This window comes from Nyctereutes procyonoides, unplaced genomic scaffold, assembly GCF_905146905.1.
Source record: "Nyctereutes procyonoides isolate TBG_1078 unplaced genomic scaffold, NYPRO_anot_genome, whole genome shotgun sequence".
Lineage (NCBI taxonomy): Eukaryota > Metazoa > Chordata > Mammalia > Carnivora > Canidae > Nyctereutes > Nyctereutes procyonoides.
In genome coordinates this window covers 9,421,521-9,446,783 of record NW_026575160.1, presented here as the reverse complement: position 1 = coordinate 9,446,783, position 25,263 = coordinate 9,421,521, and the positions used below count along the sequence as shown (strand labels likewise).

The window sequence follows — 25,263 nt, the reverse complement described above, 5'->3', positions numbered from 1 at the left end:
AGGCCAGTCATCTTCAAGAAGAGTTTCAGAAACTGAAAAGGTAGACTTACTGGTTCTCTGGCACAACATTCCGACAGAGAAGCAACTGAGGACGGCGGGGGCGAGGAGATGGCAATGCAACCCAGCTATGCCCCTCAGAGCCAGCGGGACAAGGTTACAGATGTAGCTGGTTCTGGCAAGGCCAGGAAAGACACAAAACTACGACTAAGAGGGAGTGATGCCTCCATTTGACTGACTTGGACTTTGGGCTTACCAGCAAGTACTGGTTCACAGGCAGCTCTAATTAAGAGGACTCTACTCTCAAGGTAGAGGGGATTCCTAAAGTTTATCTAACTTCTACTGCTTTTTGCAATTCTGCTCTTAATTTGATCAATATGCATAGAGAAAGAAATGTATGATAAATGGTGTATTAGCGCATATGCACAAAAGAGAGGCGGGCTGAAGAACAGGGAAGGATGTTAACAACCACGTAGGCCTTTCTTCATCTGTCTGAATAGAGGCTTAAGCCAGTTAGAGATTTAGGGAGATTCAGGTTAAATTTGATTGCATCTGTGTCTGTCTGGATCTTTTAAAATGACCTCAGTACTCTTCGGGAGGAGGCTATTTCCTCCCAAGTTCCCTGAATTTTTATTGCACAAGGCTCTCCACTTTATAAACTCATACTGAACAATCCTCATTTACATTTCAAAGAAATGAAATAATTATATTTCAAAGAAAAAACTGCTAAAAGTCAGTAAGAAAAACAGGGGTAACATACTTATCACTAACAAAGTGCTGTGTACTGCTCTTCATGCTGTCCATTATCATTTTAAAAAGGAACCCAGGGAATCATTGAAGAGATCAGTCCTCACATATATAAAGTAACTTTCCTCTTTGAGGGACGTTTTTCCTCATCAGATTGGCAAATGGTAGTAAAACATGTCCTTCACCTGTTACCAGGCCTTGCGAAAAGTTCTGAATTGAAGAAGTGGAGGTATTTGGAAATGAATTAATTTCATTGGAAAAGCCGATGATACTGAACTTGTGGAATTACTCAGTTGTATTGCATGCAAAGGATAGAAGGTTTTAACTATCTTCTATAGTTGGCCAATATGGCCAGAAATGATGGGTTCCTCCATGGTGCTCAGATTTTTATGAGAATGAGACTCCACCCAATGTAAATCTCACTCCTTAGAGGGCTCATCTTTTCATTTCCATTCAGTAATTTCTGCTTTCATCAGACCCAGCTGTCAAGTATGTCCATTATTCACTTTGAGTCAAAAACCAACAGCACTACTTATCTTTTAACACCCATTTCTCTTGCTTTTTTCCCTGAATGTTCCTATCTGGAACCCACGTACTTTTCAGGAAGAGCTCCTCCTCATCACCTCCTCACAGCATGTGCTACCTGGCTCCCAGGGATACCCAGGGCACCTTTCCTTCTCTCCCTGCTCACACCACGTGCCCCCATCTGCACTTCCTAACCTGAGGAATAAGAAGTATATTTTGACACAAAGCTTTCATATAAATACCTGGTGATCTTAATGGTCAAACTATTTTGGTCATCGGCCAGCTGTCATTTAGTTCAACACCAGGGAGCAGAAAAGTAGCACAAACATTTCCTTAGATGTACGCAGCCTACACCCCTGGGAGCGAAGTGCAACCTGACCGAAAAGTCTATGCCACCGCTCAAAAAACCTTGCCTATAATGAATCCTTTTTCAGTGGTTAAAGGGGGTCACCTTGGATAACTATCTTACACTCAGTAAATAAGGTCAGCAACCAGGAAGTGCCTAAATTATGCAGATACCTTTCATTCTTAATGATGAAAATTAAAACTAAGAAAATGATCAAATTAGTGCCCATACAAAAAATTTAAAAGCTATTTTTGACCTCTTGCAGAAAAGGCACCACGCATTTTTAGAAGAAGATAGACATGTTGCCCTCTGAACGATAATTGCTGCTCCTAAGCAACAAATTGGGAAGGTGGGAAAGATAAATAAGCATGCACGGCACTGCAATGAAATCATCTGGCTGATTTGTTCCCAGGCATCATTTCAGCTCAACAGAAATGGTTAAAACCCTTTTAAAATTCCTATTTGACAACCAGCATCCTATAGGAGGCGTCGTGATACCACAAGACAGAGCTTAGCACCTGCCCGGAGGCCTCTGGACTTAAAATGATGCAAGTCCTGCCTCATCCAGCAGATGTCAATGGTCACTGGCATATCAAAGCTCCTTCAGTAGGCGACTAACTTTGCCCGACTAACTTTCCGCCGGCATCAGAGAAGCAAAGGCGAGAAACTTCAAAGAGCTTTGTGTCAAATACCAAGTGAAACCATGCTATTAGCCTTGGGTTACTCCTGTATGAGAAATGAATATTGAGACATGAAGTGCACTGGTCTTTTCTTTAGCAAACCAGTGTGATAAAATGAACTGTACTAAACAGAATTTTGTTACCAAAAGATACATCCTGATTCTCTTCCTAAGAAATTGGTATTTTGAACCCTTCTTATAATGATCAGTAGACAAAACAGGGCCCTATGTTCCAGTAGATCTTAGCAAGAGCTCAGGAAGTTTGTGGTTTAATAACTGTCACTATTCTTTGTCTTATTTAATGTTTTTTTCAGATTTTAAAGTAAAAAAATATCTCTGGCAGATTTTATCTAATGCCAGTGTTATCTCCAATTAAATGGGGCTCCTTTGGTTCTTCAGGGAAACACAGTGAATGTAAAAGCAATGGTTCAGACAGAAATCCACCACTCCTGGGAGGGTCTACTATTCCACTTTCCTATGCATGAGAACAAATGTACACGGATTTCCCCAAATCTAAGGAGTGCTGTGCAATGCCTCCTGACCAGTGGAAAAAAGTGGAAATCACTTAGGAAAATCCAGCTACACATTAATATTATTCACTCTTTACCCAGAACGCCAGCTGCCATTGTTTTAAATGTCCAGGTAAGTGCATCCAATGTTGAGTATAGAGACAGGCCGAAAAAAAACTTTCTGGATGTGGAAAAAACATCCAGAAATGGAAGAAATCTTTTTTTTTTTTCCATTTCCTTACAGAAATGTTTTGAGTGTGAGCATGAGAAAAGGAGAGAGGAAGTAGAAGAATTTGAATGTCATAGAGCCCTTATATACATGATTTAGATGCCACGCAACAGTTCGGCATCTAAGTAGATTAATGGGTGTTTCAGAAAAGACAATAAACCATGTTACAATACAGCTAGCTGCTTACAAATAATTAGTTAAGTATGTAACTATGCCCAGATTTCTAACCATCCAGCCACCAAGAGATTCAACATTCCACAAAATGTGAAAGGATGCTTTGGAGAAGTGACAGTGATGCTCTTGGAATGAAAGGAGAGCAGAGGGGGTTGTCTCTGTTTACAAGAGACTTTCAAGTGGAAGCAGACATCATTCCTTACACAGCCCCAACTCTATTTTTAGCTCTGAGAATCAGTTTTAGAGTCCGACCTATTCTAGCCTTATCACTCAGTAGAATCAGAAGACAAATCTCCCTAGGCAATGGTCCAACTACCACTTTTTCAAACTATCTAATCAGAAAGGCACTAGATACCAGTTAAACTTCATTTCTAGGGAGACTGATACCTTCTTATTTACATTTCTTTTTTTCTCTAAATTGGGAAGTGTACTGGAAGTGTTGGGTGGTTTTTTTTTGTTTGTTTGTTTGTTTTAGTTTCATACAACCATGTTAAAATGTAATAGGATCTGCACATTTCATTATGGCCAAATGATTAATGTAATTTATAAAACATAAACCCATAAAACCAAGAAGCAGATACATTATTTGACTTAGGGACTGCTGGCTTCATGGGGCTGATTTCTCACCCACCAATACTGTAATGAGAAAAACCACAATTAATTGCCTTACTTTGTTAAGATCCAGCATTGCAGGACTGCGGGTGACTACTCTGTTGTGGGCAGATTTAAGGGACTCATGTTCAGCAAACCCTATACTATGGTTCAAGGAATTAATGATCCTGGCTTTCGGTGAATCTGTCTAAATAAGAACATGCCTGTGTGCTGTGTGTGCACATGTGTGCGCAGACCTCTCAACCTGGTACAAGGAGGTCAACCACCATTTTCCACAGAACATGGACTAACAAAGATGATCTTATCATGTTAAATAAGAGAGAGAACTTTTCCATCGGAGGTGTATTTTGGAAATTATTGAGGACTTTTGGTCAGAGTGAGTGTGTGTGTGTGTGTGTGTGTGTGTGTGTGTAGGAGAGGAAGGGAGGGAGGGAGAGAGAGAGAGAGAGAGAGAGAGTCAGAGGCTGACTGACACAACATACCTCTATTCCCTCGGTTTCCTCAATGAACCTCCTGCTGACGGAGACCAGTGCCTCTTGTGGCCACGCATGAAACCAGTCAATAGCTGTGCAGTTAACTATGGCTGGGAACTTCCGAGCTCTCCCTCTCAGTGTGTGACCAACGGGAGAGAAACACAGAATGATCTGTGGAGACACAAAGGGGGGCAGAAAGGGGAGGGTGATGGGTGAGCTGAGAATTATACTGCGATGCTCCACAGTGAAAGCAAGGAGCACAGCCAAGCCTGACGGAAACTACCTGAAGCACCAGAGGGGAAGGGGGCATTACCCTCCTTGCTCAACAAAGGATAAACCTGCCCCCAGGGGCCACCCCATAGTAACCTACAGAAACACTGCCATGTACTTGCCTTCCAACTGGTTCCTCTTCTTTTCAGCATTTCTAATGATTATTATTAATAGTGAGGAATGTATTCCTTTCTTTTACACAGTAATTGTAGAGCAACAAAAAAAGGAAATACCCAAACCAAATCACCATGAGAAAATAACACCAATACTTTTCATCTTCTGTCCCCTTCCATTCTGTAATTCATCAGGTTCAATAAAACCTAGTAATTTACTTAAAAATGATTTGTATCATATTGAATGTTTACTTTGTTTTCCTTTAAAATGAATCCACTTGCATTCTTCACTTTCTTTTTTTAAGGAGGAAAAAATTCAGTTTATACATGTTCCTGATGAGAAAATGTTAAGTTTCTGGCTTAAACTTGAAGTTCTATTTAAGTATGGAATGATTTCAGGGTTAATTTACATCTGAATATGTTTCCACACTCTCTGTAGTGACACAGGGATTCACTTTGGCAGTGGTGCCTGAGCTTGGCTGTGACGGGGTCCACAAGCTGAATGAGGGAAGGAGGAAGGACCTCAGGAGTGACTGAGTGTCCCTTCTGAGCTTCTGAGTGTCATATGGCTCTCAGGTGAGACACCCTATGAGAGAGAAGTGCTTGCACAGAGGAGGTGTTCAGGAAGCACTCCTTTCATCCTCTCCGTTCTAAGTTCCTGTGGATTTGAGGGTATCAGGGGTAGAAGGGACGCCAGCTGGGGTAAGGTCTGAGAATGATGACCGTCCTGGTTTCCTCTTCTCTAGAATGGCATGGACTTAATATAAAACTAAGCACAGAATTCTCTTGATTAAATCTCCAACACTTTGAGATCAGGCAACTAATGAAATCATTTTTCAAAAGGTATATTTTTGCTTTTGATATTTAAAAAACTTACATCATAAAAATCTCCGGCATATAGGAAGCCATATAACATCTTATTGAACAGGTGTCTTCACTATGTTTATTTTATGTATTGTGGCACTTGAGAAACCAGACAGATAAATCCTAGTATTTAACATGTTTACCAATACATGAGCTGACCAGTCATGTATTCATTATATGTGAGGGTCTAGTTACAAATTGAACAATTGCTCTAATACTCCATGTACTGAAATAACAAACTTCAGTTACTATGCAAAATTTTCACTTACATCACAGTTCTTAGGACTCTCCCACCAGCCTTCCTTTCTCCCCATACCTGAGTATTTCTTTCTATCCTAGAAGTTCGATTTCCACACCCAATTTATCTCTCATTCCTGGCAATTTTAGAAGCTTCATTTATAAATAATTATACCAATCACAAAGGGGAAAAAAGTATCCTTTGAGATCTTAATTATTTCCATCACTTTTACATTTACTGCGTTTCTCTTTCTGCTACTGGTACACTACCAGGTCTCAAGAAATTGTTAGAAAACAAAGTATCTGAGCCATGTGTGTTTAAACCCCAAGGAAAAATACTTTGAGTTAATATAATGATATCCCTTCATTATTTATTGAAAGATAATATAGATTCCTCATTGAAAGAATTATTTTTCTTTTCTACAATTTTACAGCTGAAGACTTCTTTCCCTATGTTATTTATTACAGCTCAAATAACAATTCTCCTAATGCCAGCTACATTTTACACAGAGGGCAGTTGGCAGGACATCAATGATTCTCAAAGGATTATTAGGAGCTGGTTAGAAAAGCAAATTCTTGGACCCAACCTAGACCTAAGGAATCAGAAACTCTGGATGGGGCTTGGCAATCTGTTTTCAACAAGACCTCCAGGTGACTCGCGACACCTGCAGCTATAACCTTCTGGTTTCAAATTTTCTATGGGAATACTTAAGCGAAACACTTAACATTTTCAATGCCCCTGCAGTTGGTGAAATACTCATAGAATGCAAGTCTCTCTATACAGAGAGTGAAATGAAAAATTTTGAGGATTTTAAATAACTTAGATAATCATGAAGAACCTAAATTCCAGTGTTTAAAACAGACTCCGGGAACTAATTTACAGAAAGATGCTCGGTTATTAGTACTTCCTAAGACCAATTCACTACTCTATAACTCCTGGTTTTGTTAGAAATCTTGCACGGAATTTCACCTGCCATCCAGCTTTCCTTGGTAGTGGTCTTATGTGAGATTTTTCTGAGAGCCCATGCTAATGTCTGGAAATTGGTGGCTGTTCTGTTTTTGTTTTCTTTTTGAAAGATTTTACTTATTTGAGAGTGAGTGACTGCATGAGCAGGGGAGATGGCAGAGAGGGAGGGAGAAGCAGACTCCTTGCTGAGAAGGGAGTCCCAGTGCAAGGGGGGTGGGGGGGGGAGAGGCCTCCATTCCAGAACACTATGATCACGACCTGAGCCACAGGCAGATGCTTAATCCAGTGAGCCACCCAGGTGCCCTGTTCTGTTCTTTTCTCAAACCATCTCCACATTTTTTTATTATGAGCATGGAATGGAATGTCACCTCTGCTATTTGTTCATATACAGTGTGAGTACAGGCATGTTTCTCAATTGTACTGCACTGCCCTCATCTACTAAAAAGGAGAGATCACAGTCACCTCCCAGGGTCACCAGGAAAAGATACTGATCTATAGGAAAGTTCTTGTCACAGTCGCTGAAGCCTACACGGAGCTCCATAAACTCTATGCTGTGTTACTTAAAAAAAAAGTTTCCAAAACTTTATAGGTAAATACATTTGAATTGTTGCCTCAAGGAAAAATCGTGTGGGGGGAAAAATCATCCTGGATAATTTTCCTGTTATATTTCCCTTAATTTCATGAGATTAACACAGCCAAGGATTTTTAAGTAATAAAAATACAAATGATTTTAAAAAGGGTATTAGGTTATCTATAATTTACTTTTTAAGGTTTACTGAGGTATAACTGACAAAGTTCTAAAATATTTAAAATGTAGAATGTAAAATTTTATACACCTAGACATTGTAAAAGGATTGCAAAAGGATTCCCCCACTGAGTCAATTAACACATCCATCAACCCATATATTTATCCTTTGTTGTCACTGTTGAGAACACTTAAGTTCTACTCTCTTAGTAAATTTCGATTATACAATACAGTGCTTTCAACTGTAGTCACCATGTTATACATTAGGTCCTTCGATCTTATGCGTCTTATAACTGAGAGTTTATGCTCTTCTACTAATTGCTGCCTATTTCCCCCACCCTCTGGCAATGTTACACTTATCACTTATATGTAGTATTTCTCTTTCTCCGCCTGGTTTATTTCGCTTAGAGTAATGCCCTTGAGATTCATCCGGGATGTTCCAAATGACAGGATTTCCTTCTTTTTTAAAGCTGAAAATACTCCTTTCTCTTTGTGTCCAAGTGTGTGCATGCATGCGTACATATCTCACATTTTCTTATTCCATTTGTCCATTGATGGACACTTAGGTTATTTCCATACCTCGGCTATTATGAATAAATGTTGCTAGGAATGTAGGCGTGCAGGTATCTCGGTATCTCTATGAGATAATGATTTTGTTTCCTTTAGCTATATCACCAGAAGTGAGATTGCTGGATCATATGGTAGTACTATCTTTAAGTTTTTACAGAACCTCCATACTGTTCTCCATAGTGGCTGTACCAGTTTACACACCTGCCAACATTGTACAATGGTTCCCTTTTCTCCATGTCCTCACCAGCATGTGTTAATTCTCTTTTGATGAGAGCCATTATAAATAATGTGAGGTGAAAAATACCAACAGCACCTTCCATAGAGTTAGAATAAAAATGTGTATGGAACCACCAAAGACCCCGAACAGCCAAAGCAGTCTTGAAAAAGAAAAGAAAAGCTAGAGGCATCACAATTCTGGACTTCAACTTATATTACAAGACTATAGTGATCCAAACAGTATGGTACTGGCATAAAAATAGATTCAAAGATCAATGGAACAGAGTAGAAAATCCAGAGATGAATCCATAATTATATGGTCAATTAATCTTTGGCAAAACAGAAACTAATATCCAATGGGAAAAGACAGTCTTGATACATGGTATTGGGAAAACTGACAGCAACATGCAAAAAAAAAAAAATGAACTGGACCATTTTCTCACACCATACACAAAGCTCAAAATGGACTAAAAATCTAAATATGAGACCTGAAACCATAAAAATCCTACAATAAATCACAGCCAGTAGCTTCTTTGACACTGGCTATAGCAACTTCTTAGTTATGTCTCCTGAGGCAAGGGAAACAAAAGCAAAAATAAACTACTGGGACTTCATCAAAATAAAAGCCTTCTGCACAGCAAGCGAATAATCAACTAAACTTAAAAAAAAAAGCAACCTATGAAATGGGAGATATCCTCAAATGATATATCCAATAAAGGGTTAATATCCAAACTATATAAAGAACTGTTACAACTCAGCATCCAAAAACCAAAAAAATGGGCAGAAATCATGAATGGACATTTTCCCAAGGACATCCAAAAGGCCAACAGACCCCATGAAAAGATGCTCAACATCACTCACCATCAGGGAAATACAAGTCAAAACTATAATGGGATATCACCTCACACCAGTCAGAATAGCTAAAATTAACAAGTTAAGAAAAAAACAGATGTTGGCAGGGACGTGGAGAAACGTGAACCCTCTTACACTATTGGTGGGAATATAAATTGGTGCAGCCATTGTGGAAAAGGGTATGGAGGTTTCTCGAAAAGTTAAAAATAGAATTAAAAATAGAACTACCCTACAACCCAGCAATCATACTAACTGAGTACTTACCCAAAGGATACAAAATACTAATTCAAAAGGGATACATACACCCTGCTGTTTTATGTATGTATGTATGTATTTATTTTAATATTTATTTATTTATTTATTTATTTATTTATTTATTTATTTATTTATTTATTTATTTATTTATTTTCACCCTGCTGTTTTAGAAGCATTATCTATAATAGCCAAATTATGGAAACAGCCCAAGTGTCCATCAACTGATGAATGGGTCAAGAAAATGTGGTATACACACAGACACACACACACACACACACACACACACACACACTGGAATATTACTCGGCCATAAAAAGGAATGAAATCTTGCCACTTGCAGTAACATGGATGAAGCTAGTGTATAATGCTAAGTGAAATAAGTCTGAGGAAAGCAAATACCACATTATTTCACTCATATGTGGAATTTTTAAAAACAAAACAAATGAGTCAAGGGGAAAAAAGGAGAGGCAAAGCAAGAAACAGACTCTTAACTATAGAACAAATTCACAGTTACCCAAGGGGAAGTGGGTGCGGAATGGGTTAAATAGGTGATAGGGATTAGGGAGTGTACTTGTTATGATGAGTACAGGTGTTATATGGAAGTGTTGAATCACTAAATTGTACACCAGAAACTATTATACTGGATGTTAACTGCAATTTAAATAAAAATGTCAAACAACCAAACAAAAAACAATAAAAGGTGTAAGGTAATATCTCATTGTGGTTTTGATTTGGATTTCCCTGATGATGAGTGATGTTAAATACCTCTTCATGTACCTGTTGACCATTTCTGGATCTTCTTCGAAAAAATGAGATTCAGGTCCTTTGTCCATTTTTCAATTCGGTTGTTTTTTTGCTATTTAGTTTTTTGAGGTCCTTGTATATGTTGGATATTAACCCCTATTGAATGTGTGGTTGGCAAATTATCTTCTCCCATTCATAAGGTTGTCTTTTCATTTTACTGATGGTTTCCTCTTCTGAGAAGAAGCTTTTAAGTTTGATACAGTCCTACTTGTTTATTTTTGGTTTTGTTGTCTTTGCTTTTGTTGTCAAATCTAAAAAATCATCACCAAGACTTTCTGCAAAGGATCTTACCCTCTATGTTTTCTTCCAGGAGTTGCAGACTATTTTGTCTTCGAGTCTTCAATCCATTTGGGTTGATTTTTGATTTTGCATATGGCCAGCCAATTTTCCCAACACTATTTACTCAAAAGACTGTCCTTTTCTCACTGTATAGTTTTGGCTTCTTTGTTGAAAATTAATTAACCATATAAGTACTGGTTTATTTCTGGGCTCTCTATTCTGCCTCACTGATCTATGTGTCTGTTTTTATGCCTATACCACACTGTTTTTTTCCCCCAGATTTTATTTATTTATTCATGAGACACACACAGAGAGAGGCAGAGACACAGGCAGAGGGAGAAGCAGGCTCGCTGTGGTGAGCTTGATGTGGGACTTGATCCCTGGACCTTGGGATCACAACCTGAGCCAAAGGCAGACTCAACCACTGAGCCACCCAGGCATCCCAATGCCACATTACTTTGATTCCTATAACTTATTAATGTAGCTCGGAATCAGGGAACATGATGCCTCCAGTTTGGTTCTTTCTCAAGGCTGCTTTAGCTATTTGGGATCTTTTTTGGTTTCACACAAATTTCAGGATTTTTATTTCTATTTCTCAAAAAAATATCACTGGAATCTTGGTAAAAATGCACTGAATCTGTATATCATTTGAAGTAATATTTTGTACTTCAATGATATTATATTGTGCAATCCACAAGCACAGAATATTTTTCATTTTCTGTCTTCAATTTCTTTATTATCTTAGTATTTATTTATTTAAATAAGATTTCTTTTTTTAAAATTTATTTATTCATGAGAGACTCAGAGAGAGAGAGAAAAAGGCAGAGACAGGCAGAGGGAGAAGCAGGCTCCATGCAGGGAGCCTGATGTGGGACTCGATCCTGGGTCTTCAGGATCACGCCCTGAGCCAAAGGCGGCACTAAACCGCTGAGCCACCTGGGCTGCCCATCATCTTAGTTTTTAGTGTAGACATCTTATATCTCCTTAAATTTGTGACTATTCTATTTTCTCAAATGCCTTTCCTACATCTAGTAAGATTATCCTTTGATTTTTATCCTTCATTTTGTTAATATGGTGTATCATATGGATTGATTTGTAGATGTTGAACCATTGCTATAATCAATCCCACTTGATCATGGTGTGTGATTCTTCTAGTGTACTATCAAATTCAGTTTGCTCCTATTTTGTTGGGGATTTTCCTATCTTTCTGTCAGGGATATTGGCCTGTAATTTCTTTTCTTGTGACATTCTTGTCTGCTTTGGTATCAGTGTGATGCTGGCCTTGTAAAATAAGTTTCTAGCTCTTCAATTTTTTGGAAGAATTTGGGAAGGATCAGGTTTAATTCTAATTTAAATATTTGATAGAATTTACCAGTGAAAGCCATCTGGTCTTGTATAACTTACCTATGAAATAACTTCAATCTAGTAGGATATGTGCATAAATACTCATTTTATATCTTAGGGGTCATTGGTTAATACCTGAAATACTCCAATAGAAACTGCAGAGGCTAGGGATGCTTTACCAGCATTTCCCATTTCTAATGGAAAGCCACACCGCAGAGATGGCTACCTGAGCTCTTAGCTAACTTCTTTCATCAACATAAATGGCTAACTAGTTAGCATCATGAACACTAGATTTGATTTTTTTTTTTACTGAAGAAATGAATAGAGTTTAAGGTATCTGAGGAAAATGGAAATATTATACTTCTACCTCCACTGCTATATGAACAAAAGAGGAAAGTCTATCAGACATTATAGTATCCCAACAATTATACCCTTGGCTTTTTAGACTTTTTGACCAGTCCTGTGGTAAACAGCTTATAGAAAGGCTGTTTTTATATGATCCAGTAAGAGTATCAGCTGAATCCTACCATGAGAATATTGCCACAACTGTCCCAAAGGATCTTTCCAGTAAGAGCTATTCAATTTCCTAAAAGAACAGAGCTAAAATTACAGTAAGCTTACAGAGTTGGTTTTAAAATTTTAAGACCCATGTTACGTGCTACGCACAAACTCTACGTGTATTTGAATTCAGTTTCAGACTTCCTTTTCTTGAGTTGACATCCTGTGGGATAAGAGCTACCCCACCCCAGAACAGGTACCATCTACCTGTAAGGACTGAAGGTCACCGAAATATACACCTCCTCCAAAATAGTTCCTGACAACTGCAAATGACCAAATTGGCTTCAGTTAGCTCCCAGCAGTGGAATGAAAGAAAAGTCTGCTAAGAAAATAAAGTTAAAAATGCCTCAGACAGCTTTGCTGCATTCTGAAAGCAAATTCTCACAAGTAAGAAGCAAACCCTAAGATCACCATCTATGTATTCCCTATAGCTCTAACATTTGGATGTCAGAATATTGCTTTTGGAATCCATACCATAGAATTTTCTATCCCCTTTTCCCCATACACAGGTGTTATGACTCATTGGCAATAACCCATTTTTCATTGTGCTTTGTAATATGTTTCCATTTCTTTTGGATAAGAGTCCATCATAAGAATGTATTTATTTGTATATCACTAACAGGACTCAGTCCATTTCCTCTTGTAATGGAAATTTGAATTGCTACCATCACTCTGTATTTTTTTCCAGTTGATATATTCTCAGATAGAAGTAACCCTCCCACATATTTACTTCAGAAGCTTCTATCCATAACTTAGGTTTGCATTTATCCTCAAAAGTCTTTTTCAAGAATGATAAGATCTGAATCTTACTGAGAAAATCCTCTTGGGAATGCAAGTTTAGTGTACAAACTCTTCCCTTATTTGACTGTTTTAGTAGCATTTTATCATTCTTATATTTTCCCTTATCAACCACCATCAAATAGCCTTTTAATTTCAATTATTCTCATGCAATCCAATAGCATCTTCATCATATACACAGTCAATACATTTTTATATTTTATTTTTAGGTAACATACAATGATATAATTCACACATCCTTTTATTTATGAATATTGGTATCAATTTTTATAAGAGGTAACATTTTACAGTATGGAGTTTTTGTTTGTTTTTTAGAGGGGTAAAGAGGCAGAGGTAGATGGAGAGAGAGGATCTTAAGCAGGGTCCAGGCCCAGTGAGGAGCCCAATGTGGGGCTCGATCTCACAACCCTGAGATCATGACCTGAGCCTATATCAAGAACTGGATACTTAATGGACTGAGCCACCCAGGTACCCCTCTGTTGGGGAACTTTATTTCTTTTCTTAAAAAACAAAACTCTTCAATTCATGAAGAATTGTATGTGGAATCCCCAAAGAGAACAAGAAGCAAATCCCCTCTATATACTTTGAACACATATATCTTCTATATGTTCCTATCTACAAAAAGGGTGTATTCCTTCATCTTAGACACCTTGCTTAATGCCCGGGACTGAACTATCCACATACTACTTTTCAGACCAGTCTGCAACTCCATACAGTAGTATAACAGTGCTTTACTTTTATTTTTAAATAGACAACTGGTACCTAATGAACTCCTGAATAGGCCCATATTTGAACCACATCGTGCAAGTTTTTGGCTAATGATGTATGTTGCTCTGCTAGTAGCATTTCTGCTGACACTAGGGTGGTGACTCCACAAACACACGTGCAGTTCCAAGAACAAGTCCCATATCCAAATGTAAGCAGAATGTGACATATGTGACCATGTTTTTCAAAATGCAGTTTTTTTCAATTTAAGTGGATAAATCCTTTAGTCTTGGATTAAGCCCTTCACTGCTGGTATTAATAATTTTCTTTTATAATATAAAATAAGGGAGATCACATCTACGAGAATAGATGTGTTTGAGATACTTCTCAATCCCCTCTCCCCTTCAATGAAATCTTTCTTGTCTTATCTTTTGTTATCTTATATTCCCCTTACCGCTCATGTACATAGTTTTAATTGTATGCTCAGTTGGCTTGATTTGGAGGTTCACGCTTGTCTTTCCAAAAGTGAGGTAGCCAGGTGCTGGATCTTGCTCACTATCCTATGCCCCAGGATCAGCACATCACAGACACTCAGTAAATACATGCAGAGACTCAGCATATAGATCAAGGAGTCAACAGATGTTGACTGTGCATGTTGCAATGTGAAAAATTCTGAGCAATATGCAATTTTGATATCTGCATTCTAATTTGTTTTGAAGTTTTGCTCTTTTATGAAATTTCAACAATAGTGGACCTCAGATACAAAATACCAGGTCACCACTTTCATCTCTCTCTGATGTTCTTTGCATTTCTTTTATATAAATACTATCAAAAAGTGCAAGGACAGGAGGCAGGGTACTATAATCTGAGACATGTGGTCTTGATGAGCATAACACTGATGGCAGGACAGAGTCTGGCAGGGCCTGAGATTGGTGCCAGCCAAGAGAGCGTGTACTGTTTTCCATTAACTCAAGTTTCAGGATGAGGGGCGGGAGGGATACAAGACAGTGCTTCTGAGTGATAAAGCCATCCTGGGTGGTCATCTACATGAAGGAAAGGAGGCTGGATGCTCTGCTTGTTCACTACATGAAGATCTGAAGAGATGAGACTTCACCATCATGCAAGGATAAGGTTTTGCAACATGTGATTTTCTACCAGATGGGTAGTATTTGAGCTTTTTATATAAGATCACAGACATATCATGAAAGTTACCTGTATGAGTAGTGACTTGGGGTTTGTGCTCTGTCCTTCTGTGTTCCTCTGCTGCCTCAATGGAAGTTTTGCTCAACATCTCAGCTGAGACTCTCAACTCCCTAGATATCCTGTAAGTGAGCCAAGAGTGCATCACCAGCGCATCACACTGTCTGCTATCAAACCCCACATGGCAATTGCTCTCTATTCTGCCCAAGAAGGAAGGAGGAGGTAGAAAAGAGAGGGAGGAGAGTGGAGGGAGAAGAAGAGCTCAAATGGGGCCTGTGGAAAAATAGGAAACCAAGAAAAATTTAGAAAGCATCCAGCAGATTTAAAGGATACTTTAATTCCATTGAAGTATCTAAGAACCTGAAGAAAAGGACAAAAACTTCACACTTTCAAGAGTCTAGAAGGAATGTTATAAAAACCCCTTAATAGGAGAATAGGCTAAGATTTTAAAAAAAAGATAAAACAAGGAGAAGAGTGAAAGGATATACATGATAAAATACAACATCTTTTCCTAAAAATATTAAAAATATCTTAAGCCTACATTTCATCCAATGTAATGATGGAAAGCTTAATGATGGGAAGCTAAAGGCATTTCCATTAAAATAAAAAATAAGACAAGGACACTAATATTGTCACTTAAAAGTTTTAAACGGCATGCAAAAATTATGGCTATTATAATACTCAGAAAAGAAGTAATTATTAGAAAGGAGAAGTAAAATTTTGAAGGTTATGTAACTACTCAACAAACTCTAGAGTAAAAATGCAAAATCTACTGGACTGTTCAATGAACTGGCTGGTAAAATAACAAATAAACCATCTATCCATCCATTCCCTCCCTCTATTCAATGGCATTCTTAAATGCCAACCATGATCTGTGAGAAAATTTGGCAAGAGCAAAAAATAATATAAAATACTGAGAAAGAACTTAAGAAATGTGTAAAACTTATCAAGATAGCAACTGCTTTACTGGAGGTCAGTGAAGACATTTGGACCAAATTGCAAGGTGTGCCACATTCCCAGAGAAGATAATCTGTTATAAAGGTATTTATTCCTCTCACATTCATTAACAAATTTTAAGCAATTCTAGTAAATCCCCAACGAGATGAGTGGAGCTTGACAGAGGGATTCTAAAATTGATATGGAATAAAAAGTTATTACTTTTAATAAAACAGTGTTTGTGAATGGAAAAAATCAATATTGTAGATGTAACCATCACCCTCAAATTAGCCTATACATTCTCATAGGATTTTTATTTTTTTTTCTCATAGGATTTTTAAAAACATTTTTTTTTTTTTATTGTGAGAGAGAGTGGGAGAGAGCCCTTGCATGCACACGAGTAGGGGGTTGGGAAGGGTAAAGGGAGAGGAAGAGAATCTCAAGCAGGCTCAACACTCAGCTTAGAGCTCAACATGGAACTAGATTTCATGACTCTGAGATCATGACCTGAGCCAAAATCAAGAGTTCAACACTTAACCAACTGAGCCACCCAGATGCCCCTCACAGGATTTTTTAAAAAAGATTTTATTTATTTATTCACAAGAGACAGAGAGACAGATATAGGAAGAAGAAGAAGCAGGCTCCCTGAAGGAAGCCTCATGTGGGACTCGATCCCAGGACCCCAGGATCATGACCTGAGTGGAAGGCAGACGTTCAACCACTGAGCCACCCAGGTGCCCCGGATTTTTTTTTTTTTAATGTTAAGTTGATTCCATAGTTCATCTAGTAAAGGTACAAATAGCTAAGTAAATGTAAGAAAGAAAGAAGATACTGTTTTACTAGATTCCAGAATATACTACAAAGCCACAGTAAGCAAAGCAGTGTGGTATTGATGCAGCCTGAGATGAACAGATTTATAGAACTTAAGAGTCAAAAAGCAGACTACCACATATTTAAACATGTAGTTTATGATTATGAGACAGGTAGCCTTTCAAATCAGTGGTAAGAATTATATAATAAATGATGTTTGGAGAATCTAGGGGTTGGGAAAGTAGAAAAGCCACCTTGTACTATACACAATTCAGAGCTAACCACTCAAAGTATTTTAAGTTAAGACAGAATTTGGAATAATATTTTCATAACCAGGAAGTATGGAAATGCATCACTAAAAAAGTCTTAACATATAAAACCCATGTAAGAAAAATTGGATATTTTTAAATAATATAAATAAAAAGAGAAGTCATTGTCAACAAAGTTAGGATTGTGATGAGCTTTGAGAAACACTATCAACATATAAAATGAACAAGAACATTACGGACATAGGAATATTGTCCAGATAGAGAAAGAGTTCTTATAAATCAAAGAAAACTGTAACAAACCAATATGAATTTTGGTAAAAGGTATACATGAATAAAGATATTTTATAAGTAGATATCTAGAATAAAGTATGTGTGAAATATTTCACTCCATACACTGAATTCTTGGAATCATTTCTTCCCCCTGTGAGAGCCTTCTAATAAAAAAGGCAAAGAGGAGTGTAAAGAAAATTGTGACAGATGTGAAAAAACATTTAAGTTTGGAATATGTACTTTGCACACATTTATATGCATATAGAAAACTGGAAGGATATATACCAATATGTTCTCAGTAGTTCTCTCCAGGCAATATAATTAAGCCTAATTTTTTCTCTTCATATGGTTCTGTATTTTTTAATTCTCTACAATGAACACATATATCTTCTATCATTAGAAAGGACTCTTTCATTCTCTAAAAATACAAAATCATATGTGTATGTATGTCTGTATATATGCACACACACTCACATACACACATCCTCAATAGACAGATAGATAACAGGACAGATGGGTATCTATCTAAAGTCGTGGGAAACAAAGGGGCTGCTATATACATTAAGTGTTCCTTTCCCTATGGCATCAGATGGCCAAGAAGGAAGGCAAAAAAGCAAAGTTTGGGGCTAACTAAAATCAACAGTAGAGAAGATGAAAGCACTATACTCCAGCTGCAAGATGAGTATTATGTAGGAAAAGAGGCACCTATACAAACATGAAGAAGAGAAGGTATTTGGCACTTATTGGTTTATTTCAAGCAATCCAAGGGCTCACATCTGATTGTCATTAATGAAAACTGTCCTGTGGGATTCAGAAGTCACATTTTGCATGCCAACAGGTTTTCACTGCCCTTGCATTCCAAATGGGAACTGGCTCTGGGTGGTGAGCATGGGTAATGGGGTGGCAACTCCACATCATTGAGCCTGACCTACCAGGTGTGCTCACCAACCCTGTAACACAGTTAGCTTCCCATGCTGCCCAGCTCAGAACATATGCAAGGCAAGTATCAGCTCATCAGGAGGTCTGAGTCATTAGTACATGCTGGTGAAGATCGCAGTATATGAAACTAACACAGAACAAGCCAGAATTCTTTAAAAATAACCCAAGGATATGAGGGTAGTATTTATGTACCGAAGAGAAAGAAGTTGCCATTTTCTAGCTAAAAAGTGGCCCCTTTTTATGCCATATTACTTCTCCCTCAGGGTAAGATGCTGATCACTACCCCTTTTCATGATGCAACAGACTGAGTGACAAGGTCAAGAAGGAGCAGGAGTAGTTGAGGGAAATATCCTATTCCTCCTTCGCATTAAACAAAGAACAAATACAAAAACCAAAAAACCTGCTTACTCATTTTAGGAGGAAAGAGATAGATTATTCAATCAGTAATCCTGTAGCAATGTGGGGAAAATGATCCATATCTAACTCCAAAATAAATCCTAGCTTGTACTGAGGTAAATACTGAAAAAGGGCCTCTGAAAAGAGATGAACAGAACATTGGTCTCAGCTTCGGGGAGGTCTCTTGAAGTGGAGTCAAAGAAAACAGGTGAAGGGAAAGACTAAGATTTATTTTTTATTTTTTAAAGATTATTTATTTGAGAAAGAAGGAGGGAGCTAAGGAGCAGGGTGAAGGGCAGAGGGAGAAGGAGAGAAAATCTCAAGTAGGCTTCCCCCTGAGCAAGGAGAGGACGCAGAGCTCCATCTCACAACCCTGATATCATGACCTGAGCTGAAACCAAGAGTCGAACGTTAATCAACTGAGCCACCTAAGCACCCCAAGACTGATCTATCTATCTATCTATCTATCTATCTATCTATCTAATCTATCTATCTATCTATCTAAGAGAAAGAGAGTGAGTCCAAGCTGGGAGAGGGGCACACTGAACACAGAGCTCCATCTCAGGACCCTGAGATCATGACCTGAGCTAAAACCAAGTCAGATGCTTAACTGACTGAACTACCCAGGTGCCCCAAGACTGACAGATTTAAAACAGTATAAAAATGTAAAACTTCTGTATATCCATCTGTATTGCATGAATATTAGTAAGTTCAAGGAGTAAAACCATATAATTATCTCAACAGATGTTGAAAAGGAATTTGATACTTCCTTGACAAGATACATATTCTGAATCAAAAACCAACGTAAGATATAATAGTGAAACATTAGAAACATCCTTGTTAATGTAAAAATCAAGACAAAATTTCCATGACCATCATAATTATTTAATGTTCAGTAGATTTACCAATGCAATGAGGGAGGAAATCAGATAAACAGAATATTTAAAAAGACAAAATATTACTTGCAGGCTATGCGATATCAACCAACAGAAACTACCAGAGAGGCTGGTTATAAACATAGTGGGTCATAAAAATTAAAAATCAATAGCTCTCCTATATACAAATAATACACCATCAGAAAATCTTCTGAAAGAAATATTTCTTCTATAAAAAAAACTTTATATAAGATTAAATTCTCTCAAATATAAAATAAGCAGTCAGCACAATTTCAATCAAAATTAAAATGGAATGTATTTAGAATTCGACAAAATGATTCTGATGTTTTTCCAGATGTACAGACGTGAGAACAAAGAAAAAGTAGAAAAGAACAGTGAGATAATGTGATATAAAAATGTGTAATAAAACCTTAATAATTTATAAAGTATAAGGATGGGATCAGTAGTACAGAGAAAAAAAATAAAGGATCTAGAAATAGACCCAATATGACATATATAAAGGTATTACTCTAATTCAGTAAGGAAGGAATACATGGTGTTAAGAAGAAAAGATACTGTTTTGGAAAAAAATAACTTGAAACCTCTCAGCTCACTCTTTACCATATATAATAATAAATGTATTTCAAATGTAAAGTTTTAAACATAACACTTATATAAAGGTACTCGGATGATGTATTCTGCTGCTATTCTAAAATCCATTTCCAATTTTATTCATAAAGTCCACATGACAAGATAGAAAATTCACTTCCTCCCTGGTAGGCAAAGGTAGCCGATGACACACATGGCCACTAAGACATCAGCTTAGGGTCTGGGGGGGAAGCCTTGGTTTCCTATCCAGAGCCCCAAGGTTGCCTGTCCCTTCCTTCTTCCTTCCTGGAATACAGACCCCACTGTACTCGTGCGGTGGTCACGAGGCAGGAAGCATCAGGAAGAGTGCTGGCAGAAGGGAAAGATGAGAAAGCATGGGTCTCTAAGTTTTTGGATATTCTATTTGCTGCCCAGTTGAGTTCTAAATGCTTCTAGTGAACAGTTTTATAACCTTGGAGAGAAAAACTTTGCTAAATTCATAAGCAGTACCAAAATCATAAAGGAAAACACGGATTCATCTAATAAAAACTTCTTAAAATTATTTTTTTAAGATTTTATTTATTTATTCATGAGACACACACACACACACACACACAGAGAGAGAGAGAGAGAGAGGCAGAGACACAGGCAGAGGGAGAAGCAGGCTCCATGCAGGGAGCCCGACGTGGGACTTAATCCGGGGTCTCCAGGATCACGCCCTGGGCTGAAGGCAGCACTAAACTGCTGAGCCACCTGGGCTGCCCAAAACTTCTTAAAATTATAAACAAATATGTACCATATATACATTTAAAAGACAAATGATAAGAGGAAAAATATATGCAACACATAGGTAAGATGAATTGCATAGTATACATAGAACTCTTATAAACAAAACCATGTCTGAGTCAATGGAAGAGTGGGCCCTTTGTAGTCGAGCTCTGGAAGTTTCTCAGCATCATATCTGCTGTCCCACTCTTGCAAGCCCACCCTGATTTAATAAGAGAGGACAAAGATCCTACCCGTGAATAGGAAGCATGTCAAAGAACTGGCAGGTGTATTTTAAAACCACTGTAAGCTGCAACTATTTAACCCAGCAATACCCCTTCTAGGAACTTGTCCCATGGAAGCAAAGTTTTGTATGAAAGACATCTGTATAAGATGCTTGGTTTAGCTTTTATTCTCTGCCCCCCTCCCCCCCAAACAGAGAGCACAAAAGTGAGCGGGTGGGGAGGGGCAGAGGAAGAGAGAGAATCTTAAGTGGGTTCCATGCCCAGCATGGAGCCCAACATGGAGCTCAATCTCACGACCTTGAGATCATGAACTGAGGTGAAATCAAGAGTTGATGCTTAAGTGACTAAGCCACCCAGGCGGCCTTGCGTTATTTTAAATGATGGTTCTCAAAATTTCAGGGTGCTTCAGCATTACCTGGAGGGTTTATGAAAACATACATTGTGTAACTCTCGTAGGGTTTTTGTTTCAAGAGGTCTGGGGTGGGACTGGAGAACCTGCATTTTCAAAAAGTTGCTGATTCTGTTGCTCCGAGGAACAGACTTTGATAGGGATTTATAACATTACAATCTCATATTCTATTATTGTACTTGTTTTTCCATTTCATAAAGAAAACGTGATCCAAATGTACCATCACAGAATAGGGAGAAATCTCTGGCCTTTTACGATCTGGCAAAAATATTCTTAGTAACATTTTGATGGGGACAAAACTCTTTGGGCAACTGACCCGTAATTCTGATCTAACATCAGTCCAGAAATGCTGAGTAAGATTAATGTGGAATTTCAAAGAGTAGGGCAAAAGAGAAGCTTATGAACACTTCACACCTCCAAGGAGAGGTATAGTCACGGCCAACCCACTGTCTCATCCCCTTTCCCTCTGTGCTCCAGGCTCTGCTGCAGCCTGGACCTTCTTACTAGCTCGATGCACCTAGAATACTAGAAAGAACAGCGAAGTGGAAATTTTTCTATTTTACTAACCATTTCTAAACCAGGAAGCGTGGTTCGCCTTAAACTGGCTTCCTGCCATGAGTGTGGAGGCATTTCTTATGTTCCTCGATCTTTACTGCTACTAATATTCGGTTACATTACATCCCTAGGAGTAACACTGAAGCACAGAGTAGTCTGTAGGGAAAATCCTCAGGTTGAGGCTCAGTACATCTGGTTAATAAACCTCAATTGTTTGCCTTGAGGTTCTGACATAATTCAGTTCCTTAATTCAAACCTCTCCCCTGCTCCCTTCATGATTTATAGCCCCTTATTCCATCCTAATTTACTTCCCAGCCTGATCCACTTCCTTTTCCCAAAAGGAACCCTGTGTTGCAGATATTCAGAGCAATCTTGGGTTTCTCCAAAGGTGTAATGTTCAGTGCAACCTTACTCTTACATAGATGCTATTTTTTCTTCCCAAAGGTTCCTCTCTACCCAGGGCCTCCCCATGGATTCCAACTCAAACCTGGCATGTGGCACATCACTCCTCCAAAAGAGCCTGCTAAAGCGAAGGATGCTGCACTCATCTGTGACCCATGGTACTACTTACATCAGTCCTGTATTATAATGATTTGTGAGGGCCCTTGTCACCTGGACCAGTATCAGCTCCTCAAAGACAGAGAACATGTCCAGTTTAGTTGAGCACCCACACTGTGTGCTCAGCACAATGCTTTGTAGATGCTCCGCATCATGGAAATGTTAGGAAGGTTTACTCCTGACATGGGGCATGTGAAAATGCAACTGTTCTTTCAAAACGAATGGCTAAAATTCAGACTCAGAGTAAGAATCCTGAAACAGAACCATGTGACTGTTCTAATAGCATGTTTTAAATATTATGCAAGTAAACAAGTGTTTCTTACTTTGAGCTGTAGCTGCACCCTGGCCAGAAAGAATTTCCAACAATTTTCTCTGGAGTCCACCATGCCTAGGCCACGAACTTCATTACGAATTCCGGAAATTATGCTGTCTACATCTTCATCACTGAAGAGATCCGGGATTTCTCCTGCCATCAAAGGAATGAATAGAATTACTGAAAGACAGTCACAGTTTGCATTCTAGATATGATTTTTTAACACCTGGAATGCTTTATAATACAAAGTTCAGTTTAAGAGATAAAGAGTTTGAAATCAGAAATGCCATTTTTTTCCATTTTCAAGACACACAACGCATGGAGGACAAGGCCTGATGGACACACCCATTAAGTTCATATATGTAGGAATAACATTTACTTCACTGAAGGCTCCTCCAAGGCACCTCACACCCGTAAGCCAACTAAGAAAGCAATACACTCAAATTAGTTAGGTTTATAGGTTTCTCCCCAAAGACTGCCCCAGAAAACATCTCAAAGACAAATTATCTCTCTTTAAAGTTCACTGCAACTACAGATAATTTGTCATTGGGGAAGATCTTTCAAGGAATGTGTTGGTTTAATCACCTGATGCCAGTAAGTCATTAATCAGCACGAGAAAGCTCTCATCTAGAACCTGGGCATCTGTCAGTAGGAACACGGTGGGCATGTTCTTGGCTCCAGTTCTGATATACAAATTGGCAAGATCTACCTGTAAGGAAAGGAGGCCATCATTCATGCGTTGTTGAAATGCTGACGTGACGTTGGGAGTACGTGTGTGAGGGCTGGGAAGAAGTGAGTAAGTATAATGTGAGAGCGGCATGTTGTACTGTCCCCATTTGCACATTCTTTCCTCTCAGCAATCCCACAGAGGGGCAAACAGCATGACATCACCTCCTTTTCTGGCATATAATGATGAGCGTCATGTTCGTGGCTTAATGAAGCATCGGGAAGAGGACCAGCAGCTGATGGACAACTCCCTCCTAATAGACTGATAATGAATTTGGTGATGCCTTTGCCAAGCAACGCAGTAAAAGGAAGACCCTGCTCATTTCAACAACTCTTTCATTGAAAACAGTTTTTGTTTGGTTATTTATTGAGCTCTGTTTAGTGATATTCAGGGCATGAGATTTCTTTTTTTGTTTGAAAATGGCCACGTTTCACCCACATTTCACTTGCCACAAATATTATGGCATATTTGAATATTATTTTGTAAGTACTCTTGTGACTAAAAAGCCAACTTTTAAAAGCACATGAGAGTTTCTTGAATGTTTTCCCATCACATTTTATTTTCCTGATTCATCCAAAGTGGAAGAAATCTATTTGGACTTGTAAAGGCAGTATTTTTTTTCGCCCCCTCCAACATATAGGAATACCAGCAGTGTTGAACAGCAGGTGTGATCAATACAAAGGAAAAACTCTGTTTTAAGCTAGTATTTAAATGATTTTTTTTTTAAGATTTAAAAGGTTGATTGATTTATTTGAGAGAGATGGAGAGTACATACACACAGGGAGGTGGGGCAGAGGGAGAGGGAGAGAGAAACCCAAGCAGACTCCATGCTGAGCACAGAGCCTGACTTGGGGCTCTAACTCATGACCTTGAGATCACAATCTGAGCTGAAATCAAGAGTCAGACGCCCAAGTGACTGCACCACCCAGGTGCCCCCTACTAAATTTACCGTGAAGAAGAAACAGGTAAATGTAACTAAATCCCACAAAAGCTTTCCCCCCTCTTGGTTGTGGAGGCTTTGACCACATCTGGGAGTCAGAGCTGACATGCGCACTCTACCAGGTCAGGCCTTATCGGCCAGCAGGAGGGGAGAAGGGCTGCCTACCGCTCCTACTCACCCGGAATTCTTGGATTCCAAAGCCTTCAGTCAGAGTGATTTGGAAGACTTCAAGGCTGCAAATGTAAGCTGCCAGCCGGGACAAGCTCTGCTTGCCACTGCCACCCACTCCAATCAAGAGTGCATGACCCTGGGGGGTCCGAAGGATTCGGCTGATGCGACACCTGCTCAGAGACAGCACACCTGTCTGAAGTCTGAAGAGCTGAGGGACTGTGTCTGTTTCATTTTTTAGAAAAACACCTAGACATTAAATCTGAATTTTTATTTTACACTTCCAGTGTTCTTTCATCTGTTTCTCCGTCAAACAAAGATGCCCCACACACTGATGCCCAACAAACTGTCCCTATGGGGATCACATCTAGAGCTCTCATTGCTTTCTTACTGTCCATATACAAAGGCCTTTTCTTGTGGCTTCAAGTTTTT

At 38.6% G+C, this 25,263-nt stretch overlaps 1 protein-coding gene across 1 annotated transcript in view; it reads right to left on the bottom strand.

Moving 5' to 3' along the window:
• The window catches only part of DNAH11 (dynein axonemal heavy chain 11), a 299,232-nt gene that overhangs the window by 115,635 nt on the left and 158,334 nt on the right, over positions 1 to 25,263 (bottom strand). Inside the window, exons 50-53 of the mRNA XM_055314731.1 lie at positions 24,842 to 25,004; positions 23,582 to 23,705; positions 23,007 to 23,149; positions 4,301 to 4,462 (exon numbers count right to left, since the gene is read on the bottom strand). Of these exons, the coding sequence (XP_055170706.1) occupies positions 4,301 to 4,462; positions 23,007 to 23,149; positions 23,582 to 23,705; positions 24,842 to 25,004 (592 nt within the window). The remainder of the gene's footprint in view (positions 1 to 4,300; positions 4,463 to 23,006; positions 23,150 to 23,581; positions 23,706 to 24,841; positions 25,005 to 25,263) is intronic.